Raw genomic sequence first — 22,504 nt, 5'->3', positions numbered from 1 at the left:
TTGCAGCCAGCCGCAAATGCTCTGTTTAACGGATTTAACAGATAAGCAGAGTTGGAAGGGACCTTGTAGGCCATCTTATATCTCTACGCATTTGTACAAATGAATCTGAAGCAGTGAACAGCACCTTCTAGTATCTAGTAGATTTGTTTTTAGAAACACAGGTCAAATGCCCACTTTTAGCCTAGAAAAGAACAACATGAAGGACACTCTATTTCTCACAGCATTTTTAAAAAAAATTCTGCTTGATGCAGTGATGCACAACATGCAATATTCTGACTGCTGCTAGAGTTCCAATTTCTGCCCAGCCAATAGTGGGAGATGCTGGGCAATGGAGAAATGACATGTTATGTATTCGTGTGTCTAAGTATTTGCCTTTGCTTTGATATGTTTTATGGGAAGTAGAACACTAGTTGAACCTTATTTTCTACTGGAAATGTATTTATTTTATTCCTCTGATATTCTGCCTTTCCTCTAGGAACCTCAAGTGGGTGGGATATTTACAAAGAAACACTACTGTAGCTGTTAAGACTGGGTGGTTCTCTGACTACCAACTTCTACAGATATTTACAAAACATGAGTGTGACTTTGATAGGTTCTCCTATGGCACCATAACAAAATGCAGACTTGTCTCTTGGTCAGAGAACTATGTAAATCAGGACACTGTGGTTTGTAACTGAGGGTGCAAAGTCAGGCTTTATCATTAGCATAGGGGTGTCAAATTTGTGGTGTCACATAATGTGATGCAGGCCGGGAGTTTGACAGCCCTGACTTAGCGTTAAGTTATAGTTTCTATAAGAATTTATAGAATAATGATTTAGTAATGAAACAACAAACAGCTTAAGAGTAGGACAAAGCTTGGTCAATGACTTGACATTTCATGATACTTGTTAATATACGGTCTATTGTGAAAAAAATGAATATTAGAATTTTAAAAGAATAGTGTACTTGTACTCATGGTATTATGTAGAAATAAATATTGAATGTATGTGATGAAACATAAACTGCAGGAGATGGTAAAACTGAAAGAAAGGCAAAGAAAGAATTGGTGCTGAATGCATGTAGACAGAATACAAAGCAAGCGACCAGAATAAAAGACATATATTTAGATTTTTTGTTCCTAAAAAGAAACTGAATGAAAATAACATCAGAAAATGTATCTACAAAGGAACAGTGAATGGACTGAGAGGAATGGGGAAAACCAAGGAAGTTGTGATTGGAAGGGGTTGATGACATCCTTTAAAAAGAGGGGGAAAATTGAAAGAAGAAGAGGTAATATAGTTTATGAAATGTAAAATGGATGTAATGGAAGCAAAGATGGATTGTAAGAAACATATGGAATGGTCTAGAGAAGAATATTGGTGTAAATTAGTTTTAGATTATTTCTTATCTTTCCCTTTTAATCTTTATCACTGATGTCTGATCCTATGGAATTTATGTAGTTTTCCTTGAGAGCTACAAGTACATAACAGTTCCCATCCTAGATAGCAAAGTATCCTTGATGCACACATTTCACCATATATATTTTTGATGCTGCTTGAATAATCTGCTATTTTCAAATAAATTGAATCAGACGCCATCTAAAAAAACCCCTCTCTCTTTCTTCTGAAAGGGAAACCCAACTTAATGCACTGTCAGTAAAGACCTGAGGTGTATTATCAGAGGAGAGAATAGAGAAGGGGTCAGAGAAGGTCTCAGACAAAGTGGGAGGGAGCTGGGTCACAGCCGCATGACAGAGCATATCGTCTTGGTCTGCCTGTGGGATTCTCCTCAGATGAAGTCACAATTACCACACTGAATATTAAATATGTTGGGAAAGCCATCTGTAGAACCCTCATCTTACTAAGAACGAGGACACAGGCAGGAAAGGCAACTAATTTACAGTTGCTCTGACTTAACCTGTGATCAAAACTCCATTAGGGGCTTACATTTAATAACATTTAAAGTAAAATTACTTATTTGAAGTAGTTTACAAAATATGACCAGTGAGTAATGTATGTACTTTACTCCAACAAAGATAATAATGTGGTTGCTAATTATACTTTGTCAGCATACTGAAAGCCAGAGGTAACTGTGCAGCTTAAGGGAGGGGGGGAGTGGGGGGAGTGGGAGAGAGAGAGATTCTTAGATACCAGAAGTTGGTTTTTCTTTAAAGAAAAATATTCCCCTCCATCATTCCACATTGTCTTTCTAGGAATAAAACAACAGTCCTCTGAAAATATGTATTCCACTATTCCATGCTCTTCTCAAGAACATAGATCATTCATGGCAAATTTTATTGGAGAAACTTCTATTTTTACTTAAGGAATGGTATATTGGCATTTCATTTACCTCCTGGTGCGTAATACTTAAGCTTCATATTTGGACAGAGCTAAGTCAAATAATGGCAATTAAAATTATTTTAGGCCTGTTCAGTTAGACAAATGCTGGTGGCACAGTGGTTAAGTGCAGTATTGCAGGCAAACTGCCCACAGCCTGGAGGTCAATCCTGATGGGGTTCAAGGTTTTCTTCGTTTCCATCTTTCTGAGGTCAGCTAAACCACGCAGAAAGTGCTGTAAAGCACCATGGAGAGGTATATATAAATCTATGTGCTATTACCACTGCTAAATGCTGGATTGTCTCCCATTCCAGAGGGAGCTTGGAGTTTTTCCTGCATTATGAAATGGACGCATGTCTGAGGTTTTGGTCTGGATTACTCCTATGCACCGTCTCTGTGCCAATCCTGGGTTCACAATGGTTTTCTGGATCTGAGAAAAAGCCTAAAAAATGAATCCAACCAAAGTAAGAGCCCATTTTCAGGCCTCATTGCAGTAGCAAGGTTGGTGAAACATTGCTGTTTCTCCACTTTAGAGTATATTCTGATGGCCACCCTGTGACCTTATTTAGAGTGATCCATAATGCTGTTTAAAATTACCTAGGGTGGCATTGGCCACAAGAACACCTATAGCAGCATTCACCAACCGATGGGCCGCAGCCCACTGGTGGGCCATGAGAAAATTTTGGTGGGCCACAGAGAAATCTCACCCCCAGAGCACCCCCTCCCAAGCAATTAATCCAGGCTGCGCAGAAACACAAGGCTGCTCAGCCCACGTGGCCCGCATGAACCCTCCCCGCCCACTCACTCCTTACCTGGCAAATTTGTCTGCTAAATTGCTGTTTTTCCTTTTTCCAACCATCATCTGTTCTGCTGAGCCTTGAGATTTAGGTTAGCTAGGAAACGGTTGGATTTCTTGCTTTCTAGCTAGTCTCCCTTAGGACTGAAGGTTCTATTATTCAGTGCAGACTCACAGCAAGCAAATTTGAGAGACTGAGCTAGCTGAAGGCAGATCGATAGTTCACTGAATGATTCTGTGAGCAACTCAATCTGCCTGCCCGCTTTGCCTGATTTTGGGTAAAAGTTGCTCTTTTTTTAATAAAAAAATTCAATATTTACCTACATGGTGTGTTGTGAGTTAATTTTGTGAGTTTGCTTGCAAGCAAATTTTATGTGACAGATTGAGCTAGCTAATGGCAGATAGATTTCTGAATGAATCCGATTCTGTGAGCAACTCAAATCTGCCTGCCTGCTTTGCCTGATCTTGGGTAAAAGTTGCTCTTTTTTTTATAAAAAAATCAATATTTATATCAATATTTATAATATTTACATGCAAGCCATGCCCAGCCAATCACATGACCACCAAGCCACACCCACAAATTAGGCCATGCCCATATAACCAGTTAGTGGTCCCTGGGATTTAAAATTATGAGTTTAGTGGTCCCTGAAGTCCAAAAGGTTGGTGACTCCTGGCCTATAGGGCCACAGTGAGAAATGTTCACACTATCTCACAGATAGTCACTTACATTCACTTGGAGAGAGACTCTGACAGGCAGGTCCAAGTGAGTTGTCTGGGGCAATGTAGAGAGTAATGGAGATTACCTTAACAGAAAGAGATAGAAGATATGTTCTCAAGACAACCAGTAGATAAACTCCATAGGCACCCAAATGAGGAGCGGGGGCAGTTCAAAAGTATCTCAGATAAGCAACCACCAAATGTACATGAAGATAAAAGAGAGAGAGGCAGAAGCAAATTCAGAGTTACAAGATACTTTTTAGCCAATCTTAATAAAAATAGTTTTAGGCACAACAGAATAGAATAGAATAGAATAGAATAGAATAGAATAGAATAGAATAGAATAGAATAGAATAGAATAGAATAGAATAGAATTCTTTATTGACCAAGTGTGATTGGACACACAAGGAATTTGTCTTGGTGCAAATGCTCTCAGTGTACATAAAAGAAAAGATACATTTGTCAAGAGTCAAGATAACACAATAAGAAAATAACAGAGATGGAAGGGACCTTGGAGGTCTTCTAGTCCAAACCCCCTGCCCAAGCCCTATACCATTTCAGACAAATGTCTGTCCAATCTCTTCTTAAAAGATGAAGTCTTATGATGTTATCTGGACTAAGAGTCTATGAGCCCTGCTGAAATAGACAACATACTGTAAGTTTAGCCAATTGACTGCTACATCCAAGTCCTACCTCAGTTGCTAAGGTGGTCTGAGAGTTGACCCATGGGTAGCTCTAAGCAGAGATATCAGCCTGTTTGAGTCCTCCTGGTTTTGTGGTATAAAGCTGTTGAAATTGATCAGATAGCAGTTGCAGAGGGCCTTAGAGGAAGCAGACTTCTCTGGTCCACTTCTGTCAGGTTTAGGTCATGATATACAGTAGTACAAATATCTGGTGTTGCTTGACAGTGGTGTTGCTTGTCAATGACCTATGGCATATCTGGGATGATGGTGCTGCATCCATCCTCATGTTCCTTGAGCTCTCAGCTATTTTTTAACCATCCTTCTGAATCAGCTTGGCTTGGAGTGGAGGACCCTATGCTACAATGATTCACCACCATCCACAGTGGTTGGTTCCAAAGAGTGTTGACGGGGGCGGGGGGGATTTTCACCCATGGTTTCTCACTTGTAGGATGCCCAGAGTTATTTATCAGGTTCAGGTTCAGTATCACCAACATGAGGATGATACCCAACTGTACAGTTTTAAGAGCTTGTCACCATCTCTAAATATGTCTGTCTTCCCTTTCATATTCACATCTTGTAAAAAAACAAAATCCATAAGCTTTGTCAGTCATTCCTTGTCAGCAAAAGTCTAGTAAGAGAAATCAGATTAAAAACTATTTTCCTCTTAGCCCTGATAGAATAAATTGACTTTATAAATCTTCCCTGAATTTTTAAGGGTCTCACATTTTAATGTTTGCTTTTATGTTTTTTATCTGATCGTTCAGTACTGCCTCGAGTCGCCTTTGGTGAAATGGGTAATTATTTCAATTTGATTTGATTAATAAATTAATTTGATTAATAAAATGATTAAGCCCAATCGTGTAAATGAATAATATTTGAAAATATATAAAATTATATCTAATTGGGACATTACTCAATGGGTAGTTCAGTATGCAGACATGCAGTGTGAAGCTTGACCTACTGAAATTCTCATTTATTGGACAACTCTCATCTGCGCTCATGGCTGCACTTTGGGGAGCACTAAAAATATTGCAATAGTTCTTATAAATCAGAGTGTTTTCAGGCCACTTTCTTTGGATGCAAATTTATGAATGAAAACAATAAGGCCAATTCAGGCTGCTTTTTCAGAACTGGAGCAGCAGGTCATCTCTAGCCAGTGCTTTGATACACAGGCTTCACATTTCACTGCTTGTTTTTCCGCAGCTAGGTAAATATTTCCCCATATGTTTATGTGTGTATTTGTATGTGTGTGCATGGTGCGTGCGCTCACTGAGTCACCTTTTAGGGAAAGGTGCTTCAGCAGCCATTCCTGGCAGTGGAAATGATGTGGCTTCTGCCAAGCTCTGTCAACTCTGATTTGTGTTAGGAGCCTAGCATTCCTTGGTGCTTCCTATCATCTCCCTGAGTTCAAAGAGCCCTTAGTTGCTTGTCTTTGTCAAAAACCCTGTAGGAGATCTTTTATGTCGAAGATGTAGGATTTCTCCCCGTGACTTTGATTATTTATTCATTCTACTTCTCTGGTGTACTCTAGGGCTGCTATCACTAAGACCCCTTGTCTGCCTCGCAGTTGCTCTAAAATGCATGGAGCTTTACCGCCTTTGAAACTATGGGTTTAAAAAAATAAAATAAGATACGGTGAAGAAGCGTGCTCTCTTTTTTTTTAAGTTCTTTTTTTTTCTTTTTTCCCCCATCTACAGTTCCACAGCACATTTTTCCAGCCTTCCATTCTCCTTTGCCAATTGACATGCGTCACCAAGAAGGAAGATACCATTATGAACCTCACTCCCTTCATGCGATTCATGGGTAAGTCTTGCAAGTTCACTTTTATAGCATAGCCTTTCTTGCATTTTATGATGTAGAGAAGAAATACATCTGTTAAGGCTGCCTTTCCCTTTAGAAAGGCTAAAAGGGTTTCTCCAAAGCCTTTGGCTGAACTTCTGGAGCATATGGGAGCTATATTGTAAGATAACATCTCGGATGGGCAAATAAGGGGAAGGTTTGTGCTAGTGTTGCAACTAAGGCATTTTTATTCAGTGACCAACTCATTGTATTGCTTCTCCAAAACCTATTACTGTTTCCTCTCTCTCTATATTTCCTAACCTGAATGTCCCTGAGATTTGGAAACATTACATTGTATAAATCAAAGTGATATGCATTTTATATATAAGCTGTCATTCCATTGTAAATAATTCCATGGCTGGTCATCTGTGTGATTGTTAGAAGGGAGACCACGTCATTGTGTCTGAGTGCATTGATTCATAATCCAGCATTCCATGGATATGCAGTCTTCTTTTCAAAAGGCAAGTTTCTAGTCCTTTCTGTTGGAGATGTGAATATAAATAATATTGAGTTGACTCACTGGCTGGGGCTAGCCTATTGTCACAGGAATGTCAGTTGTTTTTTTCATCTGCTTGTTCTTTCTACCGTGTTTCTCCAACAATACGGCCTCCCCCAATAGGAAGTCCCAGCATGTTTTATAGGCATGAAATGAAATTAAGCCCCTCCCCCCCAAATTAAGGCCTATATTAAAACATGCGAAATGGGGGGAATGGTGGAGGGGCTTGCCGTTAGGAAGTACTTTTGTTGCACACCCGGATATGGTGCTGCCTGCGTTGACCCCGATACAAAGTGCCCCACCAACGCCGAGGTCAACATCCAAGCCGTCACTGCCCGCCTGCCCGCCCGAAGATGCAAGTGGGGGGAATTAAGTCACCCCCCAAAAGATGGCCTAGCCATTTTTTCGGGGCTCAAAAAAAAAAAAAGACCCGGCCTTATTATATGAGAAACACGGTAGTAATTAATATAAATTGAATATATTATACAAATACTCAAATCATTGCAAATAAACCCATGTGCTATAGTGGATTTAAGAATTCATTGAGTGCATCAGTGCCATTCACAGCATTCAACAGCAAAACTTAAATCTGGAAGCAAGAGATTATTCCATGGAAATTGTGGGATAATAATCCAAAACATGGATTATTTGGTGCTATTTTGACTAGAAACAGTGTATTCTCTCTGCTAATACATTAACCTGCTGCAATTACACATTCCCACATTATACTTTTGGAAAAAAATGAATTCTGTGGCTTGTAAGAATTGTGCACCAAAAGTACCTGTGCATGTTTAGTTTTCCCCTGAATGGTTGATACTCTGGATATAGAAGTATTGATCATTTCAACATTATTTACATACTTCATTCTGTATTGCCAAGGCAAATAGAGTGATGTGGAACTGCACAGGCAATAAAGGCTCAGGCACCGGAAATATTTATCTTTCTGTCTTTGAGATTTTAGCCAATTTTGCTTTCAGGATTGCTTTTGAAACCATACATTCTACCAAACTTAACAACAGCGACCAACAATTGAGGTTTTCAATTATCTGAGCATGTACCAACAGTAGTATCATATTGTAGCTTCTTTTTCTGTATGGCATGATACACTTGCCATATAGTAGATGAACTTGTTTGCTCTTTTTACTCCAGTCACCCCTGGATTAGAACCCACCGTTCATCAATATTGCAAAACCTTCTTCGGTATCTCAGAGGCACACCAACTTTTCCAATGAATTTGTATTTCTGAGTCTTTCTCACCAGCAAGTGATAGAGAAGGATTTGCTGTAAAGCAACACAAGACTTTGGAGAGAGAGAGAAAAGTCTCGAGAGAGAGGCATCAAGGGGCTCCTTAGCTGCTTCCAAATCTTGTAGCGATCGGAGTTGTGGGGGGGGAGAGAACCCTCTTTTCATCGCGGCATAATGAAGAGCTGCGCAGCTGAGGGGGTTTTCCTCCCCCTTTCTCTTCTGGAATGTTGTTTCCGGATATTCCCCCTTTTTTATTTTTGAGAAGAGGAACTGCTGTGAGGATGAAGGCAGTCTGAAGGCCCGACAGCTGGGCAATTTCATGCAGTGAAGAGCTGCGGAGGTCTTTGAAAAGGGTACTAACTGCTTCATTGTTGCACAGAAATACCAGGCACAGAGCCTGGGACAGAATGTGCCTCTCTGGCTGTTCAGAGTATCCCTCAGTGGGTTTATCACAGCCTAGCAAGCTTGTTGATTGCTGCAGTGAAAGTCCCATCGTTCTGAGGGAGATCATTAATAAACCTAAGCAGTACTATTGCATGTGAGAAAGAATGCTATAAACTTTTAGTTTTGTGAAGGAAACGAGGGTACCCAGGATTGGAGAATGTTTATTTCTTTACAAATAAAGCATCCAGCAATTTCTAATCTTGAGGCTTATTGAGATGTACTGTAACTTCTAGATTAGAAACTGCTAGATGATTTATTTGTATAGAAGCAAACATTCAGCAATATTGGGTATCCCCTTCTCCATCAAAAAACCTCCATAGAGTTCATTCGGATTTCCCTGAGAATAGATTTGCCTTATTCTCTGAAAATTGTTCTGAATGTGAAGAGTGAGCAGGATGGAGCCATCCAGAGTATCCAGATGAATTCTGCAAATCCCATGCAAGTGAATAAAAACAAATCTGTTGTTTTCAAACCTCTAGAGAAAAATATATCATTAAGCAAAGAATTACAAATCAGAAATTAGTAAGAAGCATCATAAATATGTGCAACTTTCTGTCATTTTTAATGTTTTAATGTGCTTATTTTTATAGTTTCAGTGTGGTTTTTTTGTATGCTGCTTTAACTTTTGATTGAGAGCTGCCTGGAATTAGTTATAAGATGGGCAGCTATATAAATGTTTTAAATAAATAAACTAACATTGTCGGTATTGATCTTAAACTGAAATAAATGCTAGGGATCTCTAATAGCGTTGTTGTTGTTGTTGTTCCTTCTTTACTACTCATTTATCCCAGAAATTCAGAGGATTCATTGATTAATTTTATTAGATGGGAATCTAGTTAATCCATGAATCACTGAGGCCAATTGTCCTTAAATACGCCATAAATCAGCCAGTGGTCTATTACATATTATCTTATTAAGCAGAAACTCTCTTTAGAGATCTATTTAAGTTAGTGATATGTAATGCTACTAATTTCCAGCCTCTAAAGACTCAATGCCCCACAAGAGTAGTTGCACTCATTGCTAATAACTGGTTTGATTAAAAAGATGAAAGCATCAACATAGGCCAGCTGACCTAGCAGAATTCCTCTCCCCAATTGAAATGTGCATGTTTAACCAGATTTATTATTTAGACATGAAGTTGCAGCCAAATACAATAAAATATTGTTTTTAACTGTTTAAAAAAGTGACATCAACATTTTCAGTTTACTTTGGTACTGGAAGGCCCATAGCAAGAAGCTGTTAGAAATGAGAGGCCTTTTCTGTCTCCTTGGCAGAAAATGTAGTGTGGAAGTCAGAGAGCATGGCTTTCATTGATTCCAGACTGAAAACAACTTAAGAACAGGCTTGTATGTGTGCTAATAGAACAACCTGGCCAAGAATGAGCCGAACGCACCCTGTAGATGCAAACTGATAGAACAACAGGTCAGGAATAGAAATATGAATGTGAAAGAATTCCATCGTGCTCTTCTGCTCCAGATGAATCCACAGTAAGATGAACACCAGCAAAATAAATCTGATTGGCCTTCTTCTCCTAAAAAAATTAAGTGAGCCTTGGGCAGCTGGATTTGTTTCATTAAGTGAATTAGATGGCTGGGGCCTCTTTTGTTTTTTAAAAACTTGCATTTTCAGTAGGATCATCAAGATATGAGAAGAGTAGCGTACATTTCTAATCTTGGTTTATTTCATAAATTTAACTTGTAACACTGTTGCCGCACTGAATATATATCATTTCAGTAGATACATCCTGACTACAAAAAGCTCTACAGAAGATACTATCATTGGTTAATGGAAAATTAAGTCCTGGTTCAGAATTGTGAAGGTTATTTCAGAAATGATAGGCGTATAGACACAATTACCACTATACTTGTTGGCAATCCTGTGTTAAACCTGTGAAACCTTCGAAGTATACGAAGGTCACAAGATGAGCCCTCATAAGCAAAAGATTAATAGAAAACATGAGTTTTAAGTACAAAACTGACATTTCATCAAATGTATTTGGCTAAATTCTCAAATTCAGAGGAAATTTAGCCTCCGGTTGTATGCGCAATGTTCATAAACATTGGATTAGGAATAATCATGCAATAGGCTAGTGTTTGACGATGCTGTATATTAGGAAGCACTTCTGAGTGAATCATTTCAGTATTTTTATCATGTCATTATAACCATAATAATTAAAACCTATATATATATAAAAAAGGGAATTTTGTTCCCAAACTGCTTCATACTTTTCCTATGGGAAACCAAGAAAGTCTTATATTCTAAAGTAAAATGAAGTCACGAAGCTTGGGCTTTATGATTAATATGATCAGAGCCTGAAAGAGGCTCTCCCAATTCATCATGGCCATATTCTAGCTGTCGACTTTCTTGCCTGTTCCAAATGTACCTAATTACACGAACACTGCACCGCAAATTAAGTGTAGTCTCATTTGTTGTCAACCACAGAGTCTTATTATCTGCCTGCTGCTTTGTGTCAAAGGTTTGTTTTTTAGCTCCTCAACAGAACAGGACTCTATATTCCCTTTTATCACTGTTTGCATATAGCCTAATGAGTGGGAGTTATTTCATCCCAGCTGTTGAGAGAACGGGTTCAGCTGGAGTTCCAATGCAAGTTGGAGGTACACAAGGAAAGTTGATTTCATGCATTGAGAAAATGACCCTGAATTAGAGCAGCACTCAAAGGGCACATCCAGTTAATAAATGGGTAGCAGGTAAATAGATTTGCAATTGCAATTTCTTTCATTGGGTGAGAGAGGATAAATTTTTTTTCTTTGTTATATTTAAAGAATGTTCCATTATCCAAACAAAGCTCGAGCATCCTACATGTCCATCTCAGGAACACATTTTTCGAAGTCTGGAGAGCCTCCACAATCCTAATTCATTGTTTCTCACCACCACGTTGCAGAGTGTTCATTAGCAGGGACCCAGGAATAGAGAATAAAAAGGGAAGAGAAATTGAGCCTTCTCTCTAGAACTCATGCCCCAGATTGAGTAATGGAACCAGGGGTGACCTAAAGTGAGGAGGAGCTTCCCTTCCTTATCACCTTGATCCCAAAGCTAATGGTGGATTAGCTGAATAGTATTGTACTTACAGTACTGAATAGTACTGCAATCTGATTTGAGATTTTTTTTTTTAATGGGAAGCAGTACAAATATTTTAAATTGATTCAAATGTACTCATGTGCCATATTGTCCTGCTCACAATCTGGTGCTAGATGCAATCCTCTTTGAACCTTCAAAAGGGTGAATTGATTTTCCACAGTGAGCATGGCAAGTGAAGGTCTATATTAAAAACAGAATAACAATAGAATAGCAAGTTGGAAGAGACCTTTGAGCTTTTCTAGCCCAACTCCCTATTCAAGCAAAGAGACCCTATACCATTTCAGACAAAAGGTTGTCCAATCTCTTCTTAAGAACCTCCAATGTTGGAGCACCCACAGCTTCCGGAGACAAGTCGTTCCACTGATTAATTGTTCTAACCGAGCTTAAATACAATTACAGGAGCTGTTCCATAGTTAGCCTCAGAAATGTAATGGAAAGTAAAGTATGTAAGCATTCGCAGACAAAAGCAATATGGAACTGCAAATCAGAAAGCAAAGAGGTTGGTAGAATGATTGAGTGGTGAAGGTTAACAAGATATATCGTGTTGTACTGTTTTTATTAACATTTATATCAATGTTCTTAATCACTAATTCTATTGAAATGATTTAGCATCTCCTATGATTTCTCCTTTCTTAGGATTACTTAATAATATGTATAATAATATGTGGGTCTATTTCAAAATAATAATAAACAAACAAACATATAATGGTAGGTTGGTTAAAATAAGCAATACTATATATAGCATTTCCCTAGGAAAAGAGACAGCTGCTTGGAAGGCATGTCAGACAGGTGTGACATTCACACAACACCCCTGTTCTAAAGCACATTTTGTGAATCAATTCCGGAGTACATCACAGTCTTAATTTTCACATGTGTTTATAAGCACATAACACACACAAAAAGAAAACATTACGGATACATTTCAGAGTGCCAGTGCTTGTATAGCCAAAACAACAACAACCATTCACATATTTAGAGAACCCACCAAGTTTACAGTAAATAAGATGCAAAAGTAGGAAGAAAAAGGGCTTGGTGAAGGTTATGCATATTCAAAGACCTCCAAGCGTATAAATCCCATCATTCCCCCCGCCGCCTGAATAACTACTAACTTATTGTTTCATTTGTATATCTATAGAGCAGGGGTCTCCAACTTTGCCAACTTTAAGACTTGTGGACTTCAACTCCCAGAGTTCCTCAGCTAACATGACTGGAGGAGGAATTCTGGGAGTTGAAGTCTACAAGTCTTAAAGTTGCTACGGTTGGAGACCCCTGCTTATAGAAGACATGATATGAAAAAAATGGAAGCAGTAGCTAAAAATGAAAATGTTATCCAAATTTTGAAATATTTCTTCTTTAATCCTGCAGCTTGGAATCAATGGGATCAGAGTTTTTGTTTTTTTAGGAACTATATAGAATTTAACCCAACAAAATGCCAATAATAGTTTCCAAGTTTACGCCGGGGGGGGGATTAATCATGGCTATGTTATGTTCCTACTAATGTGACCTTCTTTCTCACCCACCCATTCCTGCTCATGTACACACAAACACACACATGCACGCACAAGAGATTTTGACAAAAAAACTAATTCAGCTTTTTTTGCACCAAGAAAAAAACAGTAGAAAAGAAAAGAGCCCAAAGGCGCATTATAAGCTCTCTGCTAGATTTTGACTTAGCAAACGATTCTTCAAAGCAGCTGCTTTCCTGTGGTTGAAAGTTGTCAGACACCCTGAAATGTAAGAAGAAAGGTAGTATTGTTTTAGGTTGATGTCCTGGCACGTTTTAGGATGCAGTTTCAGCACTGTTGTTGTTATTCAGACAGCACTATAACGCTGCAGGGGCTACATGACTGGTGAAGTCCTTAATACAGGAAAAGATCCTCAAGAGTTGCCACTGTTTTTTTTCCTTCCTCCATCAAGAAAAAAAAAAGCAAAAGCAAAAATCTGAAGGGCTTAACAAAGAAAAGAAAACAGAAACAGACTGAAGCCCATGTTATTTTGCTTTTGACAAGCAGAGAAGTTGGGGGAGGGAGGTTACATTTTTCTAATGTAATTTCTAGTGACCTCTCTCTCCTGTCTGTTATGCTTGTTTGATGCTATAATTTTCATAATTCGGGTAAAAGGAATGAAAAACCAAACAGAAAAGCCATTGAACTGAAACAGTACTTCTAACACCAGTTGTCTGCCTCAAGAGTGCTGGGGAATATTATATTAATCTATAAATTGATTACGGATTAGATTCTATCATTCCCTATCCAGGTTTCTGTAAGATAAAGGTAAAAGAGTCCCTGCGGATTTTAATCCGCTAGTCGTTAATATTAGTAATCGTCTCCAAGTAATTATTAGGGACTGTTCAACAGCAGAATCTACTCCTTACTGACCAGTCACAGCTATGAGGAACTGTTGGGTTAGGCTACCTGAAAATAATAGAAACTTGGTTGGCCCATTCTGTAGAAGCTTCAAAAATCACAGTATGTGTTAAATTCATATATGGCCAATTCTAGTCCTCATATGCTGAAATTCATTGTCCCAAATAGCATATTACTGTTTGGTCAGAAAGGAAATGAAACTGCAGCCTTTAGCATATTTCATTGGACAGCTTTCCCCAAAGTCACTCCTTAGATTTATTAAATGACAACTGTCAATTTCCAGCTTGGGGTGGCCAAAGAAAGTTTTAAGTGTTGCTGACTGAAAATTTTGGGAAATTCCATACAGCATTAGGAAAGGATGTAACAAGGAAGACATTCGATAGTGGTCCTGGCTTCTGAGAAAATATGCATAGGAATCATTAATAGATGATAACTGCTTCAGAGGTTGTTTTTGTTCTTATATGAGTGATGTATACCTATACAAATTCTCTTTATCTTGTCAGTTTAAAATACATATCTTCTGTATAGTGTGACTTTCTGGACATACTCTAGTTCCAGCTGGTTTCCAGAGTTGTTGGGAAGATGGTACAATCTGTCCAGAAAGTCACCAATCAGATATATATGGCTATTAAAACATTCACATTCACAAGCGGATATCTGGTTGATGATTTGATCAACAAAAATAAAATCAGGGACTCCTCCCCAAGATGGCTGCTGCTCAGTAGGAAGATTTCTCTCTTCTGCTAACAATCTGCTGATTTTGCTGCCAACACTGGTTCTTTGGCAGTGTTGCTCCCTGGATTTGAATGGGGGCACTTAGGAATGACCAGAGACAACTTTTGGATGGCTGTGGATCTGCCCAGAATGGGGCATCTTGAATATTGCAGTTCCCTTTGGGAGCAGCCAGAAAGTCACTAATCTTTTATCCATCTTTTCCTCTCAGCAGACCATTCTTGTAAGCTAGCCTGGGTTTTAACCCCACTTTTTGATGTTTTTGTTTTGCTTTATTATTATTTTTATCTTTAAAAGTTAACTGGCTGGTTGAATGCTGATTTATTTCAACCCATTGCTACAGATTTTTCTGTTCTTTACTTTTTTTCGTTTGATTTACTTGGCTGATTTTTATTAACTTCTGCTTTTCCATATTGAAAACTACGCATCTTTCTGGATAGTGAAAGTGCTTTTACTTGATTTAGATTTTTATTGGGCATTCACTACATGGATTTTATACTTTCCAAAAAGTTTGGAGCTTATTTTTCTCAATCTTTTTTAAAAATTTCGGATCAAAATATCCAGAAAATATCACCCCTGTTTCTTTATCTGATTTTTTTTAAATTCTGCCTTGAAGCATTATCTTCTTTACTACATAGAGCAACAACATATCAGATTGCAGACAGGGAATGGGGCTGACATTCGAAAAAAGACTGTTTTGTATCATGCAATTCTTAGCTGAAAGCTATTTTAAAAGGTTTGATGAATTCATAAAGGCTGTGGAAAATATTCAGAAACAAGTAACAGGAGATAAATTAAACCCACAAAAGGATGTGATTAGAAAGCAGTAGATTGTTTGGAATGAGTAGTTGGAAAGAAGGTGCAAAGGCGTCAATCGACAACAAAATTGTGAAAGTGTTAATTAATGATGTGTGTGTGTGTGTGTGTGTATGTATTTACAAGTTAGAATGAGAAATAAGAATACAGGTGAATAAGAATTAAGAAATAATTGATATAGTTTTAGGTTTTACCAACTATTATGAACACCATTATGGAATCATTGTAAAAGGTGGAAATTGTTTTTTTTAATGTTGAAATGTTGAATAAATACATTTAATATTTAAAAAAGAAAGCAGTAGATTTGCTGGTAAGAAGTATGGACTCAGAATTAACTCTGTTGATTTCATAAGCCTCCCTGAAGTTCAAGCCTGCTTTCTTATACAACAGCAAAAAGCTGTCTGAGTGGATAAGTGACAAATTGGTCTTTTTTAAGTGGATTAAAAGACATTGGGGAATAGATTTATCACACTTAAACTGGGAAGCACTTTCATCTGGACATTTTTTGGAAAATAGACTGGCTTCGAAGATTGGGCTTATTATATTTAATCTGACAAGTTGATAAGAGGTGCTGTTAAGAGAGAAACATGGAAAATTGATCCAGGGTGAATCAGTGTTAATTCTTGGGGTGATTTGGGATAGTTAGGGTTAATAATTTGCAGATAGAATTAGTAGTTTAGTAGTTTAAAATTTGGGGGGCTGTTCTGCAAAAGGTGGGAAACTAATATTGTAATATATTAATCAGTATTCAACTGGGGGGATAATATGGTATGTGTGTTAATTTTTAATGCACTTTTAATGACTTGTTTATTTTGTATTTTTTCTTTGTTTGCCACTTAAAACATTTTTGGTGTTTTCTATTTTAACTTTTTTGAATAAAATAAAAATAAAAAAATAAAATCAATATTAAGAAACAGCCCTCATTAGAGATTGATCTTCCTGGTGTTTCTTCAGAATAGTTTGTGCTGTTTTTACCAGAAAGATGAAACTCTTGCATTACTCTTTCCAGTTAAAATGTATTGTCAAGAATATTAGAATATCAACAATATCAACAAGAATATTATAATTTTGCATTACCTCTTCCTGTATGTTAACATGCCAAAATAAATATGTATTTTAAATTATAGCACTGGAAAAATTTACACCAGCTTTCTAAATAGGCGTTACTGAATCATTTTCTGAATCATATTCTGCCTGTTCTGGAAAAATTATATTATCCCAATATCTGTTCTTTCATGTCTACAAATACGTGGTTATGCTAGCATTTCCTAGTGATTCTATATTGTAGTTCTAATTGGAAACTGTCTTACTTACTAGGCTTCCCCAACCTAGTTTTCTACCAAGTCCTAAGACAAAAGCTATCAGAACTCTGCAGCTACCATGCCTAATAGCCATTCTAGTGAAGAAATTATGACAGTCTCAACTTTATTTTTAATTACTTTCACCCACTAATGACTAGGAGCACAGCAATGTCTTAATATGGTCACTGGATCATACTTTCAGCTCTTGGAGTGAGAATTAGAATTGTTACTTTTATTCAAAATCAACTCTTACAAGAGCTAAAATATAGTAAAATTATACTTTTGCTACTGAATATTTTCTAGGGTAATAATTTGCCAAACTTTAATTAATGGATCTCTTGCTATAACAAATTCAAAATAAATTATCACGTAGCTGGGTGCTCTTATGTTTTCTTTAAATATTTTGCATTGGAGTTTCCCAAGTTTAAGGAAGGAAAGAAAACGATTACCATTTCTTATGTCTCAGTAGAGGTTAAAAAGGGGACACCCATTGCTTTTAAGTCACTTTTTATAGAAGAAAGCTCATAAAATAGTTTAATTTCACAACAGAATCCCAGTATTGTACATTGTTACGCATTTGTTCTATATGTGGAATTTTTTTAAAAAAAATATTTACTTTCTTTTGATTGATGGTTCTTCTGGAGTTCCTTCAAGACTCATCTCTAACACTAAAAAGCTAAGCATTGGGAGTTTTTTGTGCATAGGTGCTGAAAGTTAATAACTCATTAAATACTGAGATGTTTGTACACACTATTCTTTGAATTTTAGCTTGGCCCAGAAATAGCTACAGATCTTCTGATATGGATTGGAAGGGTACTGAAAGGAAGTAGACTGACCTAGATAAAATTATAATGGTTTTCGTGATAATAGTACAAAAAACAACAACAAAAAGATCCATTTTCTTAAAAAGCTGTGTCTTATTCGAAGCCAAAGCCTGAAGTCAGAAATGTTCATTTGTGTGATGACAATTCAAATTCCTATCAAAATTGTGTGGCATTGATCCCTAATATTTTCTTCAAACATGGCATTCAAAAATACAGCCTCTATTTTCTATCTACAGGTATTGGTCACTGGTTTATATGAAAATTATGCTCATAAGTGAACTTCATAGGCTTTTCATGTCTTACTATGGAACAATATTTGAAATTGAATTGAAATTCACAAAATCACCCTGCAGAGTTGTGTTGAAATTCTTTTTAAAAGCCTTGCTGTATTCTGGAAGTAATATATTGTCTGACACTAAAAGAAATCCATTGGCCAATAGCAATGGGAAATAAGCTTTAGCTTGTTGTTAGGAACATTTTAGAGATCTTACAAACAACAGAAATGGCCACGTCACTGTTTTTATTGTTATTGATTCCATAGGCTTACCATCATTGAGGAACATAGTCTTCTCCAGAAGATTCTCTATGGTTTCATGATGGAAAACATTTGAAATTAGGAAGAGATGAGTCAACCCAATTAGACTGCTAGACCATGTGGTTTGAAAGACTGTACACACTTCAGTCTAGTGTAAGACCACCCAAGTGGTATGTGGTTACAGCAAGCCTGATTTGGCAGAGGTTTGGATCTGGATGCTTTGCCAGAATTTCACTTAACAAAATAACTCTTGGGGGAAAAAAATCAAGAGAAAGATTTGGGTGCTGATCAGACTAATCTTCACATCTGCATTGTGTTTTGGCTGTTCAAAATTCTTTTGAACGGATGTCTGGAGACCTTTAACTTGATGTTAAGTCAGAGATGCGTGCTTATATTTTCCATGTGCTAGAGACACTGATTTTACACCACACTGTTATTTTAAATGTTAATAATGGAATGAATTAATAACAAAGCATAGTGTCTGATACACTTAATCTGCATTCTTAAGCATATATACTTGGTGATACTTTTCACTGAAAACAGCTGACCTTATCTTTTGAGTAAGCATGGAGAAGATTAGATTCTTAGTCTATTTCTTGCGGTATGGTGCTATAACACCAGTTATGTCATTTTAAAGAACTTCCCTTCGCATGTTTTCTGGAAATTCTTTAGATTTGCTCATCTGTGTAAGCCAAATGAGGAACAGGAAGTGGCTAAAAAAATTTAATAAGATCCCACAATGTGACCACATGGTCAAAATTATTACTGCTAGAGCAAAGGATGCAAACCTGTGGTTAATACATAAATAACATGAAAAGGACCAGTTTTCTACTTTGTTTTTACTTTGTGGCCAACTTTTTAAATCTGCTTCTGCTTAATGGTCATTGTGCTTACTTCTTCTTATAGTTCCACACCCATAACTTGACTGCAAAGTCTGAATTTATCTCCTTGTTACCTCACACCTTGAAAAATAAAACAATATGGAAACAATTGCAGTTTAGGAAGCCCCTAAGAAGAGCCTCATTATCAGGCCAATCTTTATTTTGGGATGTTGTTTTTTGTCTGTAACTATGCCAGTAGAGGAGAATATTAGTAGCTCAGGGTCAAAATGAGGAGTACTTGGTGCTCTCTGAGCTTGGTTGTTTGATGACCCAAACTAGGTAACATCAGCAAATGCACTAATGATGTTACCTAGTTTGGGTAATGAAATGTCTGTGGCGAGGAAACCACCAACCTATGTCTAGAATGGTAAATTGTTGGAACAATCCTCAGCCTCATTCTTTTCACATATATTGGGGTTATTATTCTGGGAATTACAGCTTTTATAGATCTACAGACTGCTATAAAAGATGGTGGTCATTGAATAGCACTTCCTATGAAAGAAATGGAAAGGAGTTAGGTGTGGATCTGGCTGTTTGTCCATTCAAAGGAGAAGATAGCAATGAAATGAATGGAGCTAGCCAGAAAAGGAGATTGTGGTAATATATGTTACTCACAGCAGGCAGATCCTAAATTGTACCTCCATCTCATTCCTAGGTTAAGGAAGAGTCTATGAAAAGTTAATTCTAAGTATCTACTTGCTGTTATTTATTTCAAACTTCCAAAGATACAAATTTAGGCATATTGGCCACAATTCATCTCCTGCTTACATGGTAGGCTGTATAAAAAGTGTTCATGAACAGGGAGCAGGAACTCAGAAGAAGAAAAGAAATGAGAAATGAAGTGGAAGGGAACACTTCCAAGAGTTTTTCCTCTTTCTGCTCAGCAGTATTGGGAAGCTCATAGTGCCCTAGATCGGCCTACTTCTTTCCTTCTGACCCATGGCCCATTTGTTGCTTTTTCTCTTTATGCCCAAGCTGTGTCACTGCCAGAGATACAAAAGCAAGATAAAAATAAAAGTTGCTACTCTTTCCTACCTTTACCTTTGCTTATATGTATGTCAGGAACAAGTGAGAATTAAAAATAATGAAGGAGAAAGGAGAGGTGGTGATGTCAGACTCTGAGCTGGAGCCTTCATTGGAGTTTCAGATGTCCTACAATGCCAACTCCTTACGTTGGCATACTTCAGTAGGCATGGTATTTTGAGCCATATTGCCTTCTTCCACATCCAATGTTTAAAACCTTTCTTAAACCAATCACATCAAGATGCACCAATAATAGGAAGTATAAAAGGAAGAAAAACAGCCAACCAATCCTATGTCTTGTTTTTTACCCATTACCCTGTAAGTTTCTTGTCTTTTGAATTCAGATACTTCATTTTTTGGCATTCAGGGGATGGGTCATAAAATGATTTTATTATTACACTCATTCATTGAGCAAAATCTAGACAAAATGAGATATTTTAAGTGGTGGTTAATTTAGTAAGGAACATGTGGTCCTCCAGAACTTCGACTCCTATTAGCGTGTTGGCTGGATCTTTTAGTTCAGTAACTTCTGGAGGGTTACAAACATCTGGAGGGTCACAGGATCATCAACCCCAGTGTAAATGATGATTGAAGGGGAAAAGCTTCCCCAGATGTTAGAAAAAATATGTACATTCCCTTGGTGGTTTTAGTTTTTCTTGTGGGGGGGAGCAAAAACTCCTTTTATAATTCAGAAGCTCTGTCTATATGACTCTTTCTGATTCCTCAAACCCTCATTAGAATCTCATAGTTTGGATTATTTTATAAGGATGCTTACAACTTTTTCTTTTTTACATGTAAAAGTATGGCATCTCACTGGAAAATCTGAAACACTGAACTTTGTAGACATTTTAATAGTCATGGTTGCAGATTATCTGCTGACACTAAAATGGTTTTCTTTCAAAACAGGTAAAAATTAAGTTCAGCATTTTTTAGAACTAATCAAAAGATGATTGCAGATAATTGCTGTGCAGTAAAAGAAAACAGGTTAATTAATTCACCACAATGTTCAGTTTGGTTGGCTTCATCTTCCCCAAACAAAGCCTGATATTCATCATTTATATTTCTCCAAACATGTGATTTTCTTATTCCCCAAAGCCCTCCTAGTTCAATGCAGATTTGCATGCATGTATATCAAGTCTTTCTCCTATGAATTTTTTGGACCTCTGTCTAATTTTCATTGGGCAAGATTACATTGAAAAGTAATACTTTTAAGACTCATCAAAGCCTCCGTGACTTACTGTATTAGGTTTCATTGATCATTTCATGAATGTTTTTTGCATAAAAAGAGCTGCCCTCTACTACAGTTCTTTGCATCCACTTGTGTCAAAATGCAAACCTTGGGTCAGTCACTCACAGCCCAACAGCCCAACAGGGAAGTTGTTTTAGGGAAAATAGGACGAGAAATAAGCATTTTATATGTTTGCCAACCTTGAGTTACTTAGGAAAAACAATAAAGGCAGAATAAAAACCATCATTAAAAAATGGCTTGGGAAAAGGCCTGATGGGAAATAACAAGATTCCTTTTTGCCAGATCTACTAGATTAACAGTCTTCACCCCCAAGCTAATCATCTACATTTGATTAGCTGCAGCACAATGTGATCTGTATTTATATTCCCATATGAAGAATTCAAGAAGAAATTCATGTCCAGGTGACCCATGTTGTAGGGCAACTAGAACTAGTCATATCTGTGATGCAATTAGAATTGTATTTTGGACTACAAAGCTTTTCCCACAGTACCAGTGGATAGTAAAAAGCAATGTTGCAACACAGCCAATATGGGACCAGTTGGGTCCCAGCAGGAATGCATGCCATCTAAATATCATCCAGCCAATGCAGTATAATAACCAGGCTAATCCCATTCTAATTGCACTAACACTAAATTGCACTATAAGATTCAAATTACAGGAAATAACGGTGACGCCCTGTTTGTCTACAGCCTGTGGCAGCAGCTGATTGACTTTGTCTAATACCCCACAAGTTAATAAGCATAATCAAAACAGTTAGTATTCAGATGAGAGTACGTCGGGAAATCCCAAACTGTAGGCTAGATTGACAAATTATATATTAAAAAGTTTCCTGAAAGAAGGCAGGGCAACCCAGCTAACATTGCTGCCAAGAAAACTGCACATGGGCATGTTCATAAAGTCAGCAGCAGCTAAGCTTACTTCAAGGCAATATTTAGTTTTTGCTCTACTTTGGGTAGCCTTCATCTGAAATATGTTCAATTCTAGATACCAGATTCCTGAAAGTGTTTTCCATAACAGGTTAATAAAGAGGATGAAAAGCCAAGAACATCAGCAATTGTAGTGCAAGATGAATCTAACTGGAAACAATATAGGTGTCATAACAAAGATATGCCCTTATATTTAGAGAGCAAAAATGTGACCAGT

General features: G+C 37.3%; 1 protein-coding gene across 1 annotated transcript in view; it reads left to right on the top strand.

The window, feature by feature from the left end:
* GLI2 (GLI family zinc finger 2) overlaps positions 1 to 22,504 on the top strand; it is a 260,165-nt gene that overhangs the window by 178,910 nt on the left and 58,751 nt on the right. Inside the window, exon 3 of the mRNA XM_026707931.2 lies at positions 6,209 to 6,314. Coding sequence (XP_026563716.1) covers positions 6,209 to 6,314 — 106 coding nt within the window. The remainder of the gene's footprint in view (positions 1 to 6,208; positions 6,315 to 22,504) is intronic.

The sequence above is a fragment of the Pseudonaja textilis genome, chromosome 1 (genome assembly GCF_049901715.1).
Source record: "Pseudonaja textilis isolate UNSWEBS1 chromosome 1, rPseTex1.2, whole genome shotgun sequence".
In the NCBI taxonomy this organism is placed as follows: Eukaryota; Metazoa; Chordata; class Lepidosauria; order Squamata; family Elapidae; genus Pseudonaja; species Pseudonaja textilis.
The sequence above is the reverse complement of the archived record's forward strand: the minus strand, read 5'-3'. Positions and strand labels throughout refer to the sequence as shown.